Source organism: Conger conger, chromosome 11 (assembly GCF_963514075.1).
Source record: "Conger conger chromosome 11, fConCon1.1, whole genome shotgun sequence".
Lineage (NCBI taxonomy): Eukaryota > Metazoa > Chordata > Actinopteri > Anguilliformes > Congridae > Conger > Conger conger.
In genome coordinates this window covers 41,825,643-41,845,245 of record NC_083770.1, presented here as the reverse complement: position 1 = coordinate 41,845,245, position 19,603 = coordinate 41,825,643, and the positions used below count along the sequence as shown (strand labels likewise).

Genomic DNA, 19,603 nt, shown 5'->3' with positions numbered 1-19,603 from the left:
GGCTGCCGTTGTTTCACCCAGAAGGGTGCAGCTCATCGGTGGTGTTCGAGGCGCACCTCATCACTCTAAAGGGCTTTGTGTGTCGAAAAGCGTGGTATGAAACGCAAGGCATTACTGTTCCAGGCCACGGATGGACCCACAAATCCACACTGCACCAACTGAGAACAGCAGGCTCCGCCTCTAGTGTTTTGGGTGCAGGACACGGGTTGGATAGGCAGATGACCAATATAATTTAAAATTAAAATAAATATTTATGGGATGAGAAAAAATACACCATTATCAGGTCTACTTACCCACTAAACTCTAAAGCTGATGTGTGACATAGATTTCTGTAAACTGAAGCATTTGCTTGTGAAATGGCACACACTGTGTTTCTAGTGGTTCATCGGTGCCAAAATATACAAAATATAATCACTTTATTTAATTACAAAATAAAATAAAAAAACAGTGAGTGTTCTGTTGCTTTCTGCCGCCCAAGTCAGAAAAGTTGTTGGGAAAGAATATGTTTATGCAAACGTATCAGGGCACGTAATAAAACTACAGAGCACTTCCCTTTTCATATCGCTTTGAAAAAAAAAAAAAAAAAAGACCAGAACGCATCATAAATCAGATACATAAACACAAGGATGAAACAAAATTCAGAATAAATACAATTCATACCTCCCAGCTCTACACTGTAACATGTTTAAAAGTCTTTTCATAGAAACATAAGCACACCAAGTTCAAAAGAGGAGGGGGTTCATGCACATCTGGTTTTGCAACGCTGCATCAATAAAAAAAACCCCAATGATTTCAGTGACTAGCCACTGTAATCACAATCCAGTAAATGAAAAAAATGTTTTACTGGATAGAGCTCATCGTGGACCCCCACCCCCACCCCCCACCCAGATCATTTTCAGTTGGTGTTTATACACAGTGCTATAAAATTCCTGAACATTAATGAAAGACGGTGAAATAAAACATTCATTTTGTTCAGCACCTCAAGAAACTAAAAGCACAGTAGCTGTGAGTCGGCATTGTGAGGATGCCTGAATTTCACAGAAGACGATTCCACATGGTATAAAAACAGTCTAATACAGAAACAGACAAATTCATTGATTGCCAAAAAAAAGAAAAAACCCAGGTTACAAGTACGAAACTTGCAAGCTTTCACCGCAACGTGTCTTCAGTGAAAATACCCTGATTTTCTAGTTTATTTGGTAGAAAACATTCTATTCAGTTTATGTGAATCCTGAGTGAAAGGTGAATCCATTTCAGTCCAGAACATTCAGAAATGCTTTTTTTTCCACAACAGGTAGGCCATCAGCAGCAAACCATTCAGTGAATCAGAGACGGTCGGTGCGAAGCTGCGCCGTGGTTGGTCCGCTGCTGGGTTACGTTTTTGGAGACGGCTGTCAATCACAGAAGCCCACGTAAGCTCCGCATTGTCATTTCATTATTCCAACATTTCCACTTCATCAGGGCATGAAGAACGCAGGTTAAGATCGCAGAGTACCAGGCATTCGGAGTCAAATACACCCACGTTAAACACAAAAAAAAACATTTACAATTGCAATTTTAAGGCTGTTTTGTATACTTTTTAAAACAACTTTTCATTCAACCGAACACCTCCCTCCTTGAGTGTCTTTCCTCGACCTGGGCAGGTCTTGATTTTACTTTATTTTTATCGTTGTGCATTTAGTTGTCATCTTTATTACATTCTGCACAAGCAATCAGGTGAAACAGTTCTGCAGTCAGAGGTGAGCAGACCTGGCATTAGCATGAGAGACTCAGTCACCATTCTTATTGCAAGCCACTGTAAGCACTGCTCCGGGTTCAAACCATGGAGGGCAGAGGCTCATTTCAACACTACCATGTGTGTGTTAACACTACGCAAACATTCATAAAAGCACCTATTACATAAACATACAGAACCGGATTTTATAATTGCATGGCCAATTTATTATTATTGACATTTTGTGTAAAGCACACGCATCATAAATGGTGGCAGATGAAACAACAGCGCAGATTCTCATGTACGTTATTTTGTTTTTGAGCGATCCCTTTTAATCCATTTTGGGAAGATACCTGCCCTCGTGATTTCTTCGATAAAACAACCAGAGCAGAACAATACTGAAATCATGCATATTTCAGCTGGACTGTATGGCCGGTATGTACAGGTTTATGGTGCATATGGTAGGATTCATGTCTCCATGAAGCTGAACTGCTCTGGGCGTTCTTCCTGCGGGCGCGTGGGTTTTCGTAAATCATGGTTTATACCTGAGGTCTCCAGTCTTATCCTAAAGGACTGCTGTGTGTTCAGGCGACAATCTATCACAGCGCTACTGCACCTGATTCAACTACCTAATCATGGTCTTCACGCAAGCCTGTGTTGCGTAGAAACAGGTGTGTTAGTGCTGGGCTAAAACAAAGATCTGCTCCCACACCTGCCCCTTACGGATAACACTGAACACCCCTGGTTTATACCAGCACTGTCCAATTTAGACAAGTATGAAAATAAAATCCTGACCGCACCACTCTGTCAGGTGAGCTGCTACAAACGAGCGTAGTGCACGGATACGCAGTTTGTGTAGTGAACTACAGAAGGCCACATCCCTAGGTTGTGGAGCCGCCTACATCTGGGTGAACTAGTCATTGACCTCATATGAAAGTAACAGACTCAGCTCCTGTATTCAGCTTTAGTGAATGCGGGCCTTGGTACCGATTCCCGGGGGGAAAGATTTTGCTGGGCAGGCAGCAGCAGACGCATGCCGATACTTAAGGAGATGGTTTACTGAGAGTTTGGATCCCGGTTCTAATACGTTTTGTGGACTGCGAAAAAAACATTGACTAGAAAGATTAGCTTATACACACATGATTGGTGGTGAACTCCACCAATCATGAGATTACTGGAAGTGGTTGTGTACAAAACCCCCCCCCCAAAAAAAAAAACCTATACCGCTTGAAAAACCTCAAGCCAAATAACAACTGAAATGAAGCCAGCAACAACAAATTCTAAATGATAAAAACATTGCATTTGGCAGAAAGCTTTCATTCCCGTGTGAATGCGTGGAGTCCGCGGGTGGGCTGAGCAGTGGAATGAGTCCACGGCGGAAATGGCGTCTGCCGCAAAGCCCCAAATCGCCGGGTGAGGTAACGGTTCCCACGCCCGCGGCCCGCGGACTGCGGGTTCTGGAAGAAGGATTTGGATTTGCTTGCCATACATAAAACCGTGCAGCTTTGGTTTATAAATGGCCAGCTCAAAGACTCAAACCTGAAGCTTTAAATTCAGCAAGAGGTGGACAGGTAACCACCTTCCCTTTTTAGGTAGCCACGGAGATTACCGATTGTGCTGGTGTTGGTTTCTTTTCATAATGTACTTCAAAATGTTGTTTTTTTTGTTTTTTTTTCAGCAAATGGTAAAAGAAAATTAAATGGCCTAAGAGACTGCTGAAAACAAATTACCCCTTGAAGACGATCTTTTGAAGAGGTAAGATTCTGTGTGGCCAGGCCAGCCAACCCAGAGAGGGTACAGAGTGTGCCAATCAGCCGGGAGCCTCACAGTGTGTCACAAGAAGGCTCGGAAGCACAGCGCCCCCTACGTCTCCGGAGGAGCACCAACAGGACGAAGCGGCGGTAACCGGTCTCTGCGGGGCTAGGACTCTCCTGCCCCCTGGTGGACGTTGGCTACAGCGCGAGCAGCTTCTTCGGGCAGCAGCGATGGGTCGCTCAGGATCGACGTGCTGGTGCTCAGCTGGCGAAGGGTGCTCAAAACCACTGGGGGGGGGGGGGGGGGGAAGATGAAACGTTACAACTGTTCCCCAAAACCACCCCACAAACCCACCCACAATGAAGAACAGAGACCCCTCCAACTACAGATATCAGACATCAGACCCCACTGCAAGACAGATCGCAACTCAGCTCCTGTTCAGCTTTCGCCTAGCCGTACGAGAGGCTGTGAACGCTTAGATATGCAAGTCCACTGTTCCTCTCCGAGAAACGCCGGAGAAAACATTCAGTTTCAAGACACTGCACAAGTGCGACAACAATGACAGAAACAATTTCTTTCTCTGCTTTAAGGCTATCTTAATAACAAATAAACCTTCCATTCCGTACCTAACAATCTAGGCTATTGCCAGTTCAATCCTGCCCGGGCTGTGTCGAACAAGACACCTAACCCCCAAATGCTCCTGACGAGCTGGTTGGTGCCATTGGTGTGTGTGTGTTAATGGGTGAATGAGAAGTGTGACGGCCCACTCGTATCCGTTTTTGGTTTTTCTTTTTTTGTCTCAAGTGGCTGGCTGAGGAACAAGAGGGTCATCAGCTTAATGAGGTGCACCTGTGGCCGGAGGCTTTGGCTTAAGACATCTGCCATTCCTGAAGTTGGGGCTTGCTTCCTCCCATGCTGACAAGCCTTTTTTGTTTGACTGGCTAACATTTACACGTATCCAGTCACATTCAATTTATGTACCTACATTAATACATGACACATAGCTCTACACACCTCATCACTAATTTTTGTATATTTTGTTATCTTTTGTCTTATTAAATTCTATTATTTTGTTATTCCTTAAACTGGTGTGTGTCCTTCATGTTATGATTTACGAGGGATCGTAACATAATGGGGGCTCGTCCGGGATCCTTTTTGATCCCTTTATTTTTACTTGCTTTGCGAGTTTGAATGCCTTATTTCGGAATAAGGCGGTTTTGGCATCTGTTTATATTTGGTCGCCGCGGCGTCGTTACTTTCAGGTAGCTTTGTTCTTTGGCATGAGTAAGTACTCACCTGATTCCTTTTGGTAGGACTCGTTTCGTGTCCGTTTGTTTGTATTATCTGGATTTGCTATCTGGATTTGTTTGTGTTTTCTGGATTGCCGTAGCCTACTTTCCAGTGGTCTAAGCTACCGTAACACTTTGAACAGATGCCAATAGACACGCATTGGTTTATATAGACTAGTTCATGCTTGTTTAAATTTATTTTTGATCGTGGGAGTGAAGAATAATTATTCTAGTTCCAGTTTCGTGAGTTGGAGCTACTATTTCTGTTCCCCGCTGCTCCATCCTTCCGAGGACCGGTGAGTGTTACCATACTAGTGTGCAATTAAAGTATTGATTTGTTCTGATAATACTTGTGTAATAATTACTGGTGCTTAAAGCTATATTCCCCTGATAGGTTGAGCGGCACGGCCGGGAGGCCTGTCGATTTTTTTATTTTAGTTTGTTATTTTCGGGTTGTTCGTGACGGTGGGGGCACGCTCCGATGTTACGGTGGTAACTTGTCAATTGGTTATTCATTGTGCGTACGGTTTCAGCGTTTAAAGCCGCCTCGAGCCGTAGGGACTCCCAGAAGACTAGGGTTGATCAGGTAGATCTGTGGGGAAAGCTCCTTCAGTTTTTTTTATTATTTTTTTTGCACACTGTTTTGGTTGCAAATCGTTGTCTTGTTTGGTTTTTTTTTCGGTTGGGTGCAATAGCGGAGAGTAAAGTGAGGGATTTATGCGATTATAACTTTGGAATTTGTTTGTTCATTGCCATTCTGGTATAATCTCCACTAATTTAGTTAATCCGTTTCAATTTACCTCATTATGTCTAAAGAGAAATCCGAAATGAAAAAGACTCTTTCTCTGGTGGTTGCTGCATTTTTGGAACAACCCAGCTGGTCTAGGTTAGATGCACTTCGTAAGGATTGCTTGATTGAATTGGCGGAGCAGTTGGGCCATTCTGACGTGGGGGCAAAACTTAGAAAGCCTGAAATAAAGAATTTATTGGTGGAATTGATTGTTAATAGGGGTTTATTAGAGGCCCCAGAAGCCGTGGAAGGTCCTTTGATGGCTTCTTTGATTGGTCCCAAACCTAGTTCAGGTAGTGTAGATGTGGATGGGCGTTTGGTTTTTCAGCAACTCGCATTGGAACAGGACAAAATTGCTTTAGAGCAGAGAAGACTGGATTTTGAGGAAAGGAAAGCAAGTGCCGACCTCCAAGAAAGCCTTGATGCGCTTTTTGGGGATGATTGGGTACTATAGGGGTTTCGGTCCTAATTTTGACAGTCGCGACGCCTCTTACAAACCTTTTACGCTGCAAGTCTATTTTTGAATGGACCGATGAGTGCCAAAGTGTTTTTGAGGCACTTAAAGCCTTGTTGTGTAATGCTCCTGTGCTAGCTGCACCCAAATTTGATCGTTCTTTTAAACTTCAAGTAGACGCTAGTGGGGTAGGTGCTGGTGCGGTCCTGCTTCAGGCTGATGACTTAAAAGTGGACCACCCTATTGGTTTCTTTTCAAAGAAATTTAATTCATACCAAGTTAACTATTCCACTATAGAAAAAGAGGCTTTGGCGCTCATTTGGGCTTTACAACATTTTGACGTTTACCTTGGGTCGGTTTCACAACAAATAGTGGTTTACACCGGCCACAATCCTTTGCGATTTTTAAGTCTTATGCAGAACAACGCCTTATGCGTTGGAGCTTGTTCTTACAGGACTATTGGTTGGATATTCAGCACATTCGGGGCACCGACAATGTGTTGGCTGACGCCTTGAGCCGTGCCCCGGCGGACAGTTAATTGTCGCTGTTCTCACTGACTTTTGCCTTCCTTTACTCTCCTCAATCTGCTGATCTTATCTCTCTCGCTTTGATACTTTTCTGCTCACTTTTGCTCTTTTCTCCCACCCCGGTGCACAGGAAGGGGGGTGTGGAAGTTAGGGGGCCAGTAGAGGAGTGGACTGGTTATTGTGGTGGAGGCAGAGGAACCCTGGAGTAAGGGAGGTATTGTTGTAATTTTCCTCTTCTCTCTTTTGCACCCCCTTTTTTTTTTTTGGTGTCGACTCAAGTGTTCATTTGTGCATTTGTGCATTTGGTGCACATTATGGGCCGATGGGAGTTGTTTTGTTAAAAAATAATAATAATAATAATAAATAAAAAAGTCAGTAATTGATTTATTGATAACTAGTGATTTATCTGTTTAATATTCGTTTATTAATTTTATAGAGGGCCCTATGGTCCCTCTTCTTTATGGGGGAAGGTGTGACGGCCCGCTCGTATCCGTTTTTGGTTTTTCTTTTTTTGTCTCAAGTGGCTGGCTGAGGAACAAGAGGGTCATCAGCTTAATGAGGTGCACCTGTGGCCGGAGGCTTTGGCTTAAGACATCTGCCATTCCTGCAGGTGGGGCTTGCTTCCTCCCATGCTGACAAGCCTTTTTGTTTGACTGGCTAACATTTACACGTATCCAGTCACATTCAATTTATGTACCTACATTAAATACATGACACATAGCTCTACACACCTCATTACTAATTTTTGTATATTTTGTTATCTTTTGTCTTATTAAATTCTATTATTTTGTTATTCCTTAAACTGGTGTGTGTCCTTCATGTTACGATTTACGAGCGATCGTAACAGAAGCATCAACTGTACAGGGCTTTGGATAAAGGCGCTATATAAAAATTCCAACCATTTACCACTCACCATTTAGGCTATCCAAGGACTCATTAATGAACCCAATAACTCAAAGTATGGACCAACAGCTCATGACAAAAAAACTTTCCCATTGTAAAAACAGTGCTGAGGTGTATGAAAGCAGATTTAAGCAAGGAGCAGTTTAGTATCTAGGTTGGACCTCTCTCCTTTGTTACTCTCTGCCACTATCCTTCACACCGAGGACAGGAAACCCTGGTCCTGGAGAACCAGTGACAGTCAAGGTCCATCGCTCCATCCAAACCCGTAACCGCATCACTGGAATCATTTTGATTAATCAGGTTTAAGTAACGCAAGAGACCAAGTGCTGGAGGCAATCAGCGTTTCACCATTCTGAATATTCAGACTTTTAATCATCAGTCAAGTCATTGTGATCAAACGGAAACCAGAAACGGCACTGGCTCTCCACGTGACTCGGTCGACCCCTGCTCCACTCCAGACTCGGTCTGCCTGGATTTTCATTACACAGCATGACACGACTGATCGGCACAGCGTTTCACTATCGCTAGACTGATCGGACGTAGCACTTCCTGTGCTCCCTCTGCCTCTGCACGAACCGCCAGAACCACAACGTCTGATAAACCAGTGCTTACCCAGAATGCAACAGCACCCAGCTCTCTCTCCACAACTGTACCTCATCGCTCTGACCGTATCAGCCCACTTACAGACAGACCAAGCATTCGACTCATTTCATTTCAGTATGGATCATCTCCATTTCTTATTCTACTTTACCAGACTTTGGCGTAAACCCTAGAGCTTGTGTATCTATGAGAGTCAGTCTGTGAAACCGGCCCAAGAGCTTGTGTATCTGTGAGAATCAGTCTGAAAACTGGCCCTAGAGCTTGTGTATCTGTGAGAATCAGTCTGAAAACTGGCCCTAGAGTTTGTGTATCTGTGAGAGTCAGAGTCTGTGAAACCGGCCCTAGAGCTTGTGTATCTGTGAGAATCAGTCTGAAAACTGGCCCTAGAGTTTGTGTATCTGTGAGAGTCAGAGTCTGTGAAACTGGCCCTAGAGCTTGTGTATCTGTGAGAGTCAGAGTCTGTGAAACCGGCCCTAGAGCTTGTGTATCTGTGAGAGTCAGAGTCTGTGAAACCGGCCCTAGTGCTTGTGTATCTGTGAGAGTCAGAGTCTGTGAAACCGGCCCTAGAGCTTGTGTATCTGTGAGAGTCAGAGTCTGTGAAACCGGCCCTAGAGCTTGTGTATCTGTGAGAGTCAGAGTCTGTGAAACCGGCCCTAGTGCTTGTGTATCTGTGAGAGTCAGAGTCTGTGAAACCGGCCCTAGAGCTTGTGTATCTGTGAGAGTCAGAGTCTGTGAAACCGGCCCTAGAGCTTGTGTATCTGTGAGAGTCAGAGTCTGTGAAACCGGCCCTAGTGCTTGTGTATCTGTGAGAGTCAGAGTCTGTGAAACCGGCCCTAGAGCTTGTGTATCTGTGAGAGTCAGAGTCTGTGAAACCGGCCCTAGTGCTTGTGTATCTGTGAGAGTCAGAGTCTGTGAAACCGGCCCTAGTGCTTGTGTATCTGTGAGAGTCAGAGTCTGTGAAACCGGCCCTAGAGCTTGTGTATCTGTGAGAGTCAGAGTCTGTGAAACCGGCCCTAGAGCCTGTATGTCTGAGAGAATCAGAGTCTGGCACAAAAGCAAAGGGCTTGTTTTTTGCTGTGGGGGGGAAAAAAACAGCAAGACGTATCAGAACTGCCGATCTCTCGGCTTTGCTTTTTCTCCATAAACTGCTAACACTTTCCTGCCCAGCTCTTCTGCTGACAGACAGAAAGCAGCATCAGTGACACGATCTCAAGATAAGCACTTGCAGACGAAAGCTGCGAAAATGGAAAGCCACTCGAATCTAACGGCAGTGAAAGATACGCCGGGCAGACCGCGATGTCTGCTGGCCGAATTGTCCCTCGACGGTCTCTTATCAGCACTGTAACGCAGCTGCCGCAACAGTGGAGTAGTGACCGGGAGTGAGAGATCAGAAACTACTTGAGTCAGCAAGACCCTGCTCATGAAGCAGGGCGGCCAGGACACTGCCGCCTACTTCAGGTGCCACAAAACGCTCTCCATCCTCCCATTATGTGCACTGCACAATCTTGGTCAAGGCTGGAAAAAGTGTAGTCACCGGAAAGGTTCAGGGGTTCAAAGGTTCTGCCTTGTGTGGTTTGTCACCGCTGGTATCGGGAAAAAACCCTGAATATTACATTTTCATCAAGTTCCAGAGACGTCCTTTTTTCCTTACAGCAGCCAATTCCCTTTTTATAACCCATCAAGTCACTTTTTCTCAGACACGGAGGTGAAATCACAAGATTGGAACTCCTTAACTGCAAGGAGAATGGTCCTGACACAAGGTCATGCGTGCCCAGGCAAATTTAGGTCTTTATACACAGAAGATGGAGCACGATGATTAAATATAATTAAATAACAAAAAAAAAAAAAAAGTGAAACCTGAAAATCTAAAACTTTCCAGTTTTCTCCAGATGAATCAGGAAAATGACAATGCTGCTAAATGACAATGACGATGACACTAAACGGGCCACAAGCAGTACATTTTGGTTTGCAGAGCATCCGCTCCTGTTATCTGTCAAAAATTGCAAAAGCGTGCATTTACCTCTTGTAATGTACTGTACCCACATCCTCTATCTCCACTTGAGATGTTCATGGGCATTTCCTGGTGTTCTGGAACTCTCAGTGACTAGTGGTGATTGTTACATCATCAGCAGTAGAATGTTCAGTTAAGAAGATTCTACGGCATGTTTGTGACCTCACAGAGGCCGGTGAGTGGGCGGTTGTGGGTACTTACTGGGTCTCAGGACGGGCAGGGAGCAGTGCCGATCCAGCCAAAGCAGGGTGGTCTGGCACAGCTCCTCTGTGCTGGTGGTGGAAACGGCTCCATTAAAGGACTCAAAAAGAGGTCTGATGATGATGCTGAACTGCAGGGGAGTGAGGGGAGGGGGGGGTCAAGGCTCAAACCCAACCGTGGAGAAGGAGCAACCACGCGGCGGCCTAACGTCAGTGACCTTTCACCCAACAGGTCATGTACTAGGAACCCACAGGGCAAGGAAGTGGACCGAAGGAGTCTACAGTGTTCATGTGAAATTCACAGAAATTAGTTATCTCCATTGTGATGGGTGAAATGATATCTGATTTGTGCAGTCAGGCATGACCGCTGCAACAGTGGTATAAGAAGCCTGCACGCTAGCTAGCTTTTCCCAAATGATAAACGGTCCCTTTTTTTTTTTTTTTTTTGCATACACCACCTAAGAAAAACGGCATTTCTGGTTGCCATCAGAATACAAAGAAAAATTAAGAAAGAGCAACACAAGACATGACATTATCAGGCTAATGTGGCCTTAAATGGAGTCTCTTCCTGTTTATACAGAGACAGTGTGACAGAGTGGATTACATACAGACCCCCTTCAAAAGTATTTGAACAGCAAGGCCAATTCCTTTCTTTTTGCAATACACTGAATACATTTGGGGTTGAGATAAGTAGATGAACACGACACAAGTGTTCATAATTTCAGCTTTTATTTCCAGGTATTTAAACATAGAAGTGTTAACTTCTTAGAACATAACACCTATGGTATCAGACCACACAAGTGTAGACATTCTGCACTATTTATTGTTTAATCAATCTAACAGGGCACATCTGGGCAACAAGAAACACCTGTCAGTCACAAAGCTGAAATTCAGATCCGTCAATTCATGTACATCTCATGACCTCAAACTCAATTGTCTTCAGTGTAGAGGGGAAAAAAATGAATTGACCTTTTGAAGGGAAATGTAATGTGGATCATGAAGTGCGCTGTGTGGACTATCCAGTGAGTAGTGTAGATTATGCAGTCTGTAGTATGCAGTTTGGATTATGTAGTGTCTACTATGTAGTGTGTAGTGTGGATTATGTAGGGTGCAGTATCCAGGGTGCAGTACGTAGTGTGCAGAGCAGATTATCCAGGGTGCAGTATGCAGTGTGGATTATTCAGGGTTCAGTATGCAGTGTGCAGTATGCAGTGTGGATTATTCAGGGTTCAGTATGTAGTGTGCAGTGTGGATTATGCAGTGTGCAGTATGCAGTGTGGATTATTCAGAGTTCAGTATGTAGTGTGCAGTGTGGATTATGCAGTGTGCAGCGTGGATTATCCAGGGTGCAGTGATCATCAGTCCAGTTGAAAGGATACGATCCAGAACTTCCAGTTCTGCAGGGTCCTGCTTTTCACATACTCGTCGAATTTGTCACGCATGTGGTCGAAGCGGTGCCGTGTGATGGGCACGCCCGTGGCTGGGAGCTGCTCCTGACACGAGCTGGGCGATGAGACGCAACACAGCACCGTCAGCAACCACAGGCAGGTACAGGTGGGGTAACAGGTACAGATTTAGGGTGGAGAATCATCTGTGTGGAGCTGGATAGGCAGGCATAGGTTTAGAGTGGAGTATCTGTGTGGAGTTGGATAGGCAGGTACTGGTTTAGGGTGGAGGAGTATCTGTGTGGAGTAGGATAGGCAGGTACAGGTGCGGTAGCAGGTACAGGTTTAGCGTGGAGGAGTATCTGTGTGGAGTCGGATAGGCAGGTACAGGTGTGGTAGCAGGTACAGGTTTAGGGTGGAGGAGTATCTGTGTGGAGTAGGATAGGCAGGTACAGGTGTGGTAGCAGGTACAGGTTTAGTGTGGGGGAGTATCTGTGTGGAGTAGGACAGGCAGGTGCAGGTTTGTGGTGGAGGTGAATAGGCTGGTGCAGCTTTAGGGACAGACGGGTGTGTGCAGGGAGCAGGTACCTGATGGAGCTTTAGCGTGTGTGCAGGGAGCAGGTACCTGACGGTGCTTTAGGGTGTGTGCAGGGAGCAGGTACCTGATGGAGCTTTAGGGTGTGTGCAGGGAGCTGGTACCTGATGGAGCTTTAGGGTGTGTGCAGGGAGCAGGTACCTGATGGAGCTTTAGCGTGTGTGCAGGGAGCAGGTACCTGACGGAGCTTTAGCGTGTGTGCAGGGAGCAGGTACCTGATGGAGCTTTAGGGTGTGTGCAGGGATCAGGTACCTGATGGAGGCGTTCAGCTCCTCTATCTCCTGACGGAGTCGCCTGGCCTCCTCCTGTGTGCTGAGGCGGTCCTGCTGCAGCTTCCCGATGTACTCCACCGTCTTCTGCAGCGTCGCCGCGCTGCTGATCTGCGCCAATGAGAGCCAATGTGCCCGTTAGCGACCGCACAACGCTCCCGCAACGTCCCCGCAACGCTCCCGCAACGTTAGCTACTGCGTAACGCTCCTGCAACATCCCCGCAACGCTACCCACTGCGAAGCGTTCCCACAACGTCCCCGTAACATTTCTGCAACGTTAGCTACTCCGCAACACTCCTGCAACTTCCCCTGCAACGCTCCCGCGAAGTCACCGCAATGTTAGCTACTGCGCAGCACTCCTGCAACGCCCCAACAACATCCCCGCAACGCTCCCACAATGTCCCAACATTAGCTACAGCGCAACACTCCTGCAACGTCCACGCAACATTCCCAAAACGTTAGCTACTGCACAGCACTCCTGCAACATCCCCACAACGGTCCCGCCACCTGCCCAATGCACAATGCTCGCTATTGCGCAACATCCCCTCAATGCTGCAGAAGTGTTAGGTACTGTGCAAAATGTCCCCACAACGCCCCCACAATGCTGCAGAAACGTCATAGCAGCAACAGATCAGCTGCAGAACGTCCCGACAACGCTACAGAAAGGACAGGGGTCAGTATCCATGTCCTTTGATAACATGCTTTTATCATGAACGAAACTTCCTGATGAATAAATCCACTCAAAACAAACACAAGCCGCAGACAGATTTCAGTAAAGTGCACTGGAAACAGGAGATTAAGGAGGAATTGTTCATACAGGCTTCAGATTTGACTGGGACTTGAGCGTGGGCACCAGACCACACAAGGTTTTGAATCCGATGTTGATGTTGAAGCGTCTCTTCTGTTCGGCGGAAATGTGGTTCACCCTCCGGCTCTGAAGATGAGAGAGAGAGAGACAGAGTGAGACAGACAAAGAGGGAGAGAGACAAACAAACAGAGAGAGAGAGAGAGAGAGAGAGAGACAGACCGAGTGAGAGAGACCGAGTGAGAGAGACAGAGTGAGAGAGACAGAGAGAGAGACAGAGACAGAGTGAGACAGAGAGAGAGAGTGAGTCAGAGAGACAGAGAGAGAGAGAGAGAGAGAGAGAGTGAGACAGACAGAGAGAGAAGGAAAGGGAGACAGACGTGGTAAGAGAATGAGTGTGTTCAGCAGTACCTGGTTGGACTCGTTCCTGTTGAGGGGGGACTGGGGGCTGGGCGCCTGATCGGGGGGGCAGGGAGACCCCTGTCCTGAACAGCACCCGTCCCGCACTGGAAAATTAAAACAGACCAGGCTGTGGTTCAATTTAAAACTTAAAACCCTTCTACAAATATCTTGCGATGTTACCCAAAAATGTGTTGCCAAGCAAAAGCAAAATGTACAATCATATTCTGAAGAGAGGCATAAAAAATGTCCTTTATCAATAATTTGAAGCCATATTACTTGGAGGTACATGAAGGTAACAAACGGGCCCAGGTCTGCTTAATTCTCCAAAGACCGTTCCAATCATTTTAGTCCCCTGTAGGGGACAGTGGTCTATGGTCTAAATCTCAAGAACCATGTTCTGCTAAGCTGTAACCTACACAACAAGGGACATTCAATGAATATAAAATACTATTTCTAAAAATATTTTCACTGGAACTTCATCATCCGAGACACCAGGTAAAAATTGTGAACACCTAAAAGGTGTTTGTGGTGGACTCAGGAGGGTGTTAAAGAGTCTAAGTTAAGGTTGAGGTGTCCCCTGAGCAGGGAAGCTGGACGGGGCACTCGTCAGGTGACAGACAGGGGCGCGGGTGACGGGCAGGGGCGCGGGTGATGGGCAGGGGCGCGGGTGAAGGGCAGGGGTGCGGGTGACGGGCAGGGGTGCGGGTGATGGACAGGGGTGCGGGGGATGGACAGGGGCGCGGGTGATGGACAGGGGCGCGGGTGATGGACAGGGGCGCGGGTGATGGACAGGGGCGCGGGTGATGGACAGGGGTGCGGGTGATGGACAGGGGTGCGGGTGACGGGCAGGGGTGCGGGTGAAGGGCAGGGGTGCGGGTGACGGGCAGGGGTGCGGGTGAAGGGCAGGGGTGCGGGTGAAGGGCAGGGGCGCGGGTGATGGACAGGGGCGCGGGTGATGGACAGGGGTGCGGGTGATGGACAGGGGTGCGGGTGAAGGGCAGGGGTGCGGGTGAAGGGCAGGGGTGCGGGTGATGGGCAGGGGTGCGGGTGAAGGGCAGGGGTGCGGGTGACGGGCAGGGGTGCGGGTGACGGACAGGGGCGCGGGTGAAGGGCAGGGGTGCGGGTGATGGGCAGGGGTGCGGGTGAAGGGCAGGGGTGCGGGTGAAGGGCAGGGGCGCGGGTGAAGGGCAGGGGCGCGGGTGACGGGCAGGGGTGCGGGTGACGGGCAGGGGTGCGGGTGAAGGGCAGGGGCGCGGGTGATGGACAGGGGTGCGGGTGATGGACAGGGGTGCGGGTGATGGACAGGGGTGCGGGTGACGGGCAGGGGTGCGGGTGAAGGGCAGGGGTGCGGGTGAAGGGCAGGGGTGCGGGTGACGGGCAGGGGTGCGGGTGACTGCGCCGCACCTGTGCTGGTGGAGGGAATCTGCTTGCTGCCGTTTGAGGAGGAGGCCGTCTCCTCTTTGGGCACGATCAGCTGTGCAGATTTATGAGCCTGCGGCAGAATGTGGAATCCTGGAGCCTGTGAGAGAGAGAGAGAGAGAGAGAGAGAGAGAGAGAGAGAGAGAGAGAGAGAGAGAGAGATGGATGTAGGAATCACAGTCCCCCCCATTTTAGGGGACCAAAAGTAATTGGACAGTTGGCTTCTCAGCTGCTTCTGATAACAGGATTCAATTGCTTCCACTTGCAGGTATAAGAAAGCTTTCAGTAACTAGCAATGATTTTAGTCTGGTATTGGTCAACATGAGGACCAGAGTTGTACCAATGATGGTCAAGGAAGCCATTATGAGACAGTTTATTAAAAAAAAAAATAATAATAATAATAAAAAAATAATAATATAAAAACAGTCAGAGACACAGGTCATAGGAGACACAGGTCTGGTTTTAGGGGTTACCCGTCCAATTGAAGAGGTGATGACCACGCTTGTTTGGGGGATCACATCTGCGTTTAACGGGCTGGGGCTGACGAGGACAGCATTGGGGTGTCCTGGAAACGGAGCTACAGAACGAACAACAACAGGAAGGGAGACTCATGTTCAGTCAACAACCCGGGAGGGTTAAAACCATTTTAAAACTATTATAAATATAATATATAAACGTGTATGAATACTATGCCACATGATAGCCCTTTCAAGGGAGCCTTAAAACGGATGATCTCTCCCCACCAACCACGCCTTTCCTCTCCCGAAAAGTCCTGCAGTGCATAAATACGACCTTGTCCTTTTGCACATCTCTGCATCAAATGATTATCCCAGAATTATACTCTATTAAGTGGTCAGGGAATCACTGGTTTTTATCACACTGGATTACATAGGTTTTTTTCCTCCTCTATAATAATAATAATAATAATGTGCTATCCAAAGCATCTTACAGTTGATTAGACGAAGCAATCACCCCTCCCCGAACTGCGGTGCAGATTTTATTGTTGCTACACCGGGGCTTGAACCACAAACCTCCCGGGTCCCAGTCATGTACCTTTAGTCACTACGCCACCCTTAGGAAAAGGGCCATTGTGAAGCACTGTGACAATTTGACTGCAAATGCACTGCCCCCTTGTGGTAGAATGATGCCAGTGCATCAAGACGAGGCCCCGTTCATCCTTTTTACACCTTTAACTGAATTCTTTCTTCATCAAAACTGATGTTTAGATTATTGAATACAAGTTTGAATATAATTTCTGCAATTACTGTTTTAAATAGATTTAATGCCTTCCTTTAACATTAAACTAGTTAGTGTACTTTTTTATTTTTTTATTGTTGATTTAAGAAGAACTTATTTTTGAAAATTCATTTGGTTTGGATTCTATGAATGTAGTGTTCAGTGGAAAATAAATGTATAAGGAATACAAATATCCTACATTAAACCTTTCAAGTTTCACATTTCTGTACAGGGCCTATTATGGTTGCTTCAAAATGAAGCTTAAGCTTTCTGACGTCGAAACTTGCGCTCTGATTTGTGTCTAATCAGCAGAAATTTGACTTTCAGCCTTTCTTTTGTCGGTCGGTTATGAATCTGCACGCAATCAGTGGTTTTATTCGGAGATTAATAGATGAATAGTGGCGGGAACATTGGTAAAAGACTCCAATGAGACAGGAGTTTTCGGGGGCAGGATACTTGTTTGGAGGCTAATTATCCGGGTTTTGTTTGTATACAATTTTAGTTTGAAGGTTTTCGTTTTGAAAAGGTCGGTTAGGCTACATTTTTTATACCGTTTCGTTCTGTAGGCATTCAAGTCTCCGTCGACGTTTAACATTCTCACTCTGGACCATAGACGCCTCTAGTCGCATTTACCCCATATTTTTGTCTTGTTCGTCCAGCATCACCACAGCAAGAATACATTTTCAGTGTTAAGTTGTTTTGGCGTGTTACAAGAACATATTTGAACCGCAAGAATCCACTGAATTGACTGAGAACGACCAGTTGCTGATGCTGTTGAACCAACCACCGGTGAGTCAATCTGGTTTGTCCTGTTTCAGGAGTTCTGGGGAGGCAGGTTTTATGATTTAATGTAGCCATCTCATTTGGTTCCACTGGCAGGGATGAAGACAATACGTAACAAACGGGGGCTTGGGTGTGGGACTGAATTATTGTTTTTCTGATGTCATGTCCCTGCTGTTTAATGCCTCTTCATTGAGCATTTGACGTGTTCATTGATGTCGGAAAGTAGCCTCTATCACGGTGTGTGGGTTTTTGTCTCACTAAACATCGAGTTGTACGATTTTCTAGTGTAGAGGTGTCGGTTTCTTTTTGTTGCCCCGTTGGCTGGGTAGCCTTGGTGTGAGTTTCGGGTACCTTCCAGGGGAAAAATCACACACCAGCGCGTCTCATTGTGCGTGTTACCACGTGTCTGTCATAAGCCACTTCCTGGGAAGTAAATAAAAACGTGAAGTGGCAGATAGACATTAATTTAAGACTTCAGTCAGTGGAACTTCCGGGCAATGAGTCCATACTAATGATGAAAGTACGAGAGTAAGCCTAAACCCACTCGCATACAGTCAAGATGGAAAAGGAGAGATTTATTCGGAACACTGGTTAAAATACTGGGGTTTCTTTTAAAATATATCAGATGGCAGATTGAGAGGAAAGGAAAGTTGAGATTTGAGCTGCGAGTGGAAAGGGTGAAATTGCGGCGTTAATTCGAGGAAATTATCCAAAAGGAAAGTGAAAGAAACTATGCCTTTTAATGTGAACTTGGAAAAATAATATAATCCCCTTTAAAGGCAGGTTTAAACTATAAACATTCGCCTTTGAGCTTATGCAGCAATAACAGTCACCGCATCATACTCTCAGGTTGCATTTTTTACCCCTTTCCCACCATTTCAGTGAGACGAGCCTCGGCAGTGAGTATAGAATTTATTTTCTCAAATGTGCTATGATCAATTTGTCCATGTGCCAAAGATACTGCTTTTCTTTCAGAGCTCCGTTTCAGCTAATTTCAAAACTTTCTACTTCTTTGTTCCAAATAAAAACTTAAGTATGAAGCAGAATTTGAGGTACCTACTCAAAAGCCTGTTCTGAAAAATTGTACTCCCCTATGTTAAATGGGAGCATGGCTATGCACTATATGAGCCCTCTAACAATGGATTGGCAAATATATTTGTTTGTCATATTTTCCTTTGTGACGCCCCCAAGAGGAAATGTATTTTCACCACAACCTTATTACTTACAGTGTTGGCCTATCTACCTTGTGTACTAGACTTATATTCATGGCCTTAAAACCAGAAGTGTCTGCTAAATAAAATAATGTACTGTAATCTATTTAATGATTTTTGACTGTGTGGACTGGTTTTGTTAAATCGAAAAAAAAAGACCCTATAAATACTAGACAGAAAGGGTACCTGCTAGGATGAGGTGTTGAGAGGTGATGGGGGTGGCGGGAACGATCCTCTGTACGGGGCGGGTCTTCTTGCTGGTGCTGGGCGGGGGGACGGGTTTGGGCAGGGCGAAGGTCTGGACCGTCGCGGGCGTGGGCGGAGCCGGCTGGGGCTGCGGCGCGGTCCTGCAGGGCATTCTGGGAAGGCTGAAGCCGGAGCTGTGGCTGAAGGTGGTGGCGGCCTCGCTGGGCGGGATGGTGGGGGACGCCGTGTGCGTGATGACGGACGAGGGGGTCGTCTCCGTGGAAACCTGGCCCTGCAGAGGGAGGGGCGTGGGGGCGAGGGTGGGGCCGGGGCCGGGGCCTGGGCCGGGGGGCGGGGCCTCGGGGTGAGCGGAGACTGTCATGTTGACGTTGGCGGTGCTGGAGAGCGGGAGCAGGGCTCCGTGGAACTGCGGCACGTAGTGCTGGGAGTAGCCAAGGACCGCCGAGCTTCCACTGCTGTGATTGGCTATTGCTGGGGCCATGGAGGCGGGAGAGCCAATGAGACGGTGTTCCAGGCTGACAGGCGTGGTCCCAGCAGAGAGGGTCGGAAGCAGCATTGAGGTCTAGATCGACGGGGGCAAACCCAGAGAACACAGACGTTAACAGCTGCAGCCCTTCCCACTAACCTCACAGAGAGCTGCGGACATGCTTCAGCGATGACATCACTCACACACAATTCCTCACCAGTAGCATGCAGTCTAACACAAAACCCAAACTGCACTACACAACCAGATGTGGGTCAGATACACATTTTAAACTCTTCAGCCAGGACATGCTGAAGAGACTCCAGCTGACCATTTTCAACATAACATGCTGTGTCGACAAAAACAAAATTCAAGAATTTTATTCTGAACACTGGTGAAAGGTTTCTTCCAAAGTAGCTTTAAGAAAAGGGTCTTAAAGATCTTTTTGAAAGAATTACCATGCACCAACACTGGGTTCCTCAATCTTATCCAGAAAGAGCTTTTGTTCCAACCCAGCGGTTACACACCTGGTTCTATGAATCGGGGGCCTTTGCAGAGACTCAAGTGTTTTCATTAGCAGAGTCA

The 19,603-nt window shown here is 46.7% G+C and overlaps 1 protein-coding gene across 2 annotated transcripts in view; it reads right to left on the bottom strand.

The window, feature by feature from the left end:
- Positions 1-1,918: 1,918 nt before the first annotated feature.
- mlxip (MLX interacting protein) overlaps positions 1,919-19,603 on the bottom strand; it is a 36,225-nt gene continuing 18,540 nt past the window's right edge. Inside the window, exons 9-17 of one of the 2 annotated variants that reach the window (XM_061259837.1) lie at positions 18,535-19,117; positions 15,592-15,695; positions 15,104-15,218; positions 13,709-13,803; positions 13,310-13,426; positions 12,476-12,603; positions 11,623-11,746; positions 10,245-10,374; positions 1,919-3,756 (exon numbers count right to left, since the gene is read on the bottom strand). In XM_061259837.1, coding sequence (XP_061115821.1) covers positions 3,635-3,756; positions 10,245-10,374; positions 11,623-11,746; positions 12,476-12,603; positions 13,310-13,426; positions 13,709-13,803; positions 15,104-15,218; positions 15,592-15,695; positions 18,535-19,117 — 1,518 coding nt within the window. In that variant the 3' untranslated portion in view covers positions 1,919-3,634. Of the gene's footprint in view, positions 3,757-10,244; positions 10,375-11,622; positions 11,845-12,475; positions 12,604-13,309; positions 13,427-13,708; positions 13,804-15,103; positions 15,219-15,591; positions 15,696-18,534; positions 19,118-19,603 lie in introns of those variants that run through there. The other variant, XM_061259838.1, reaches the window with a different exon arrangement.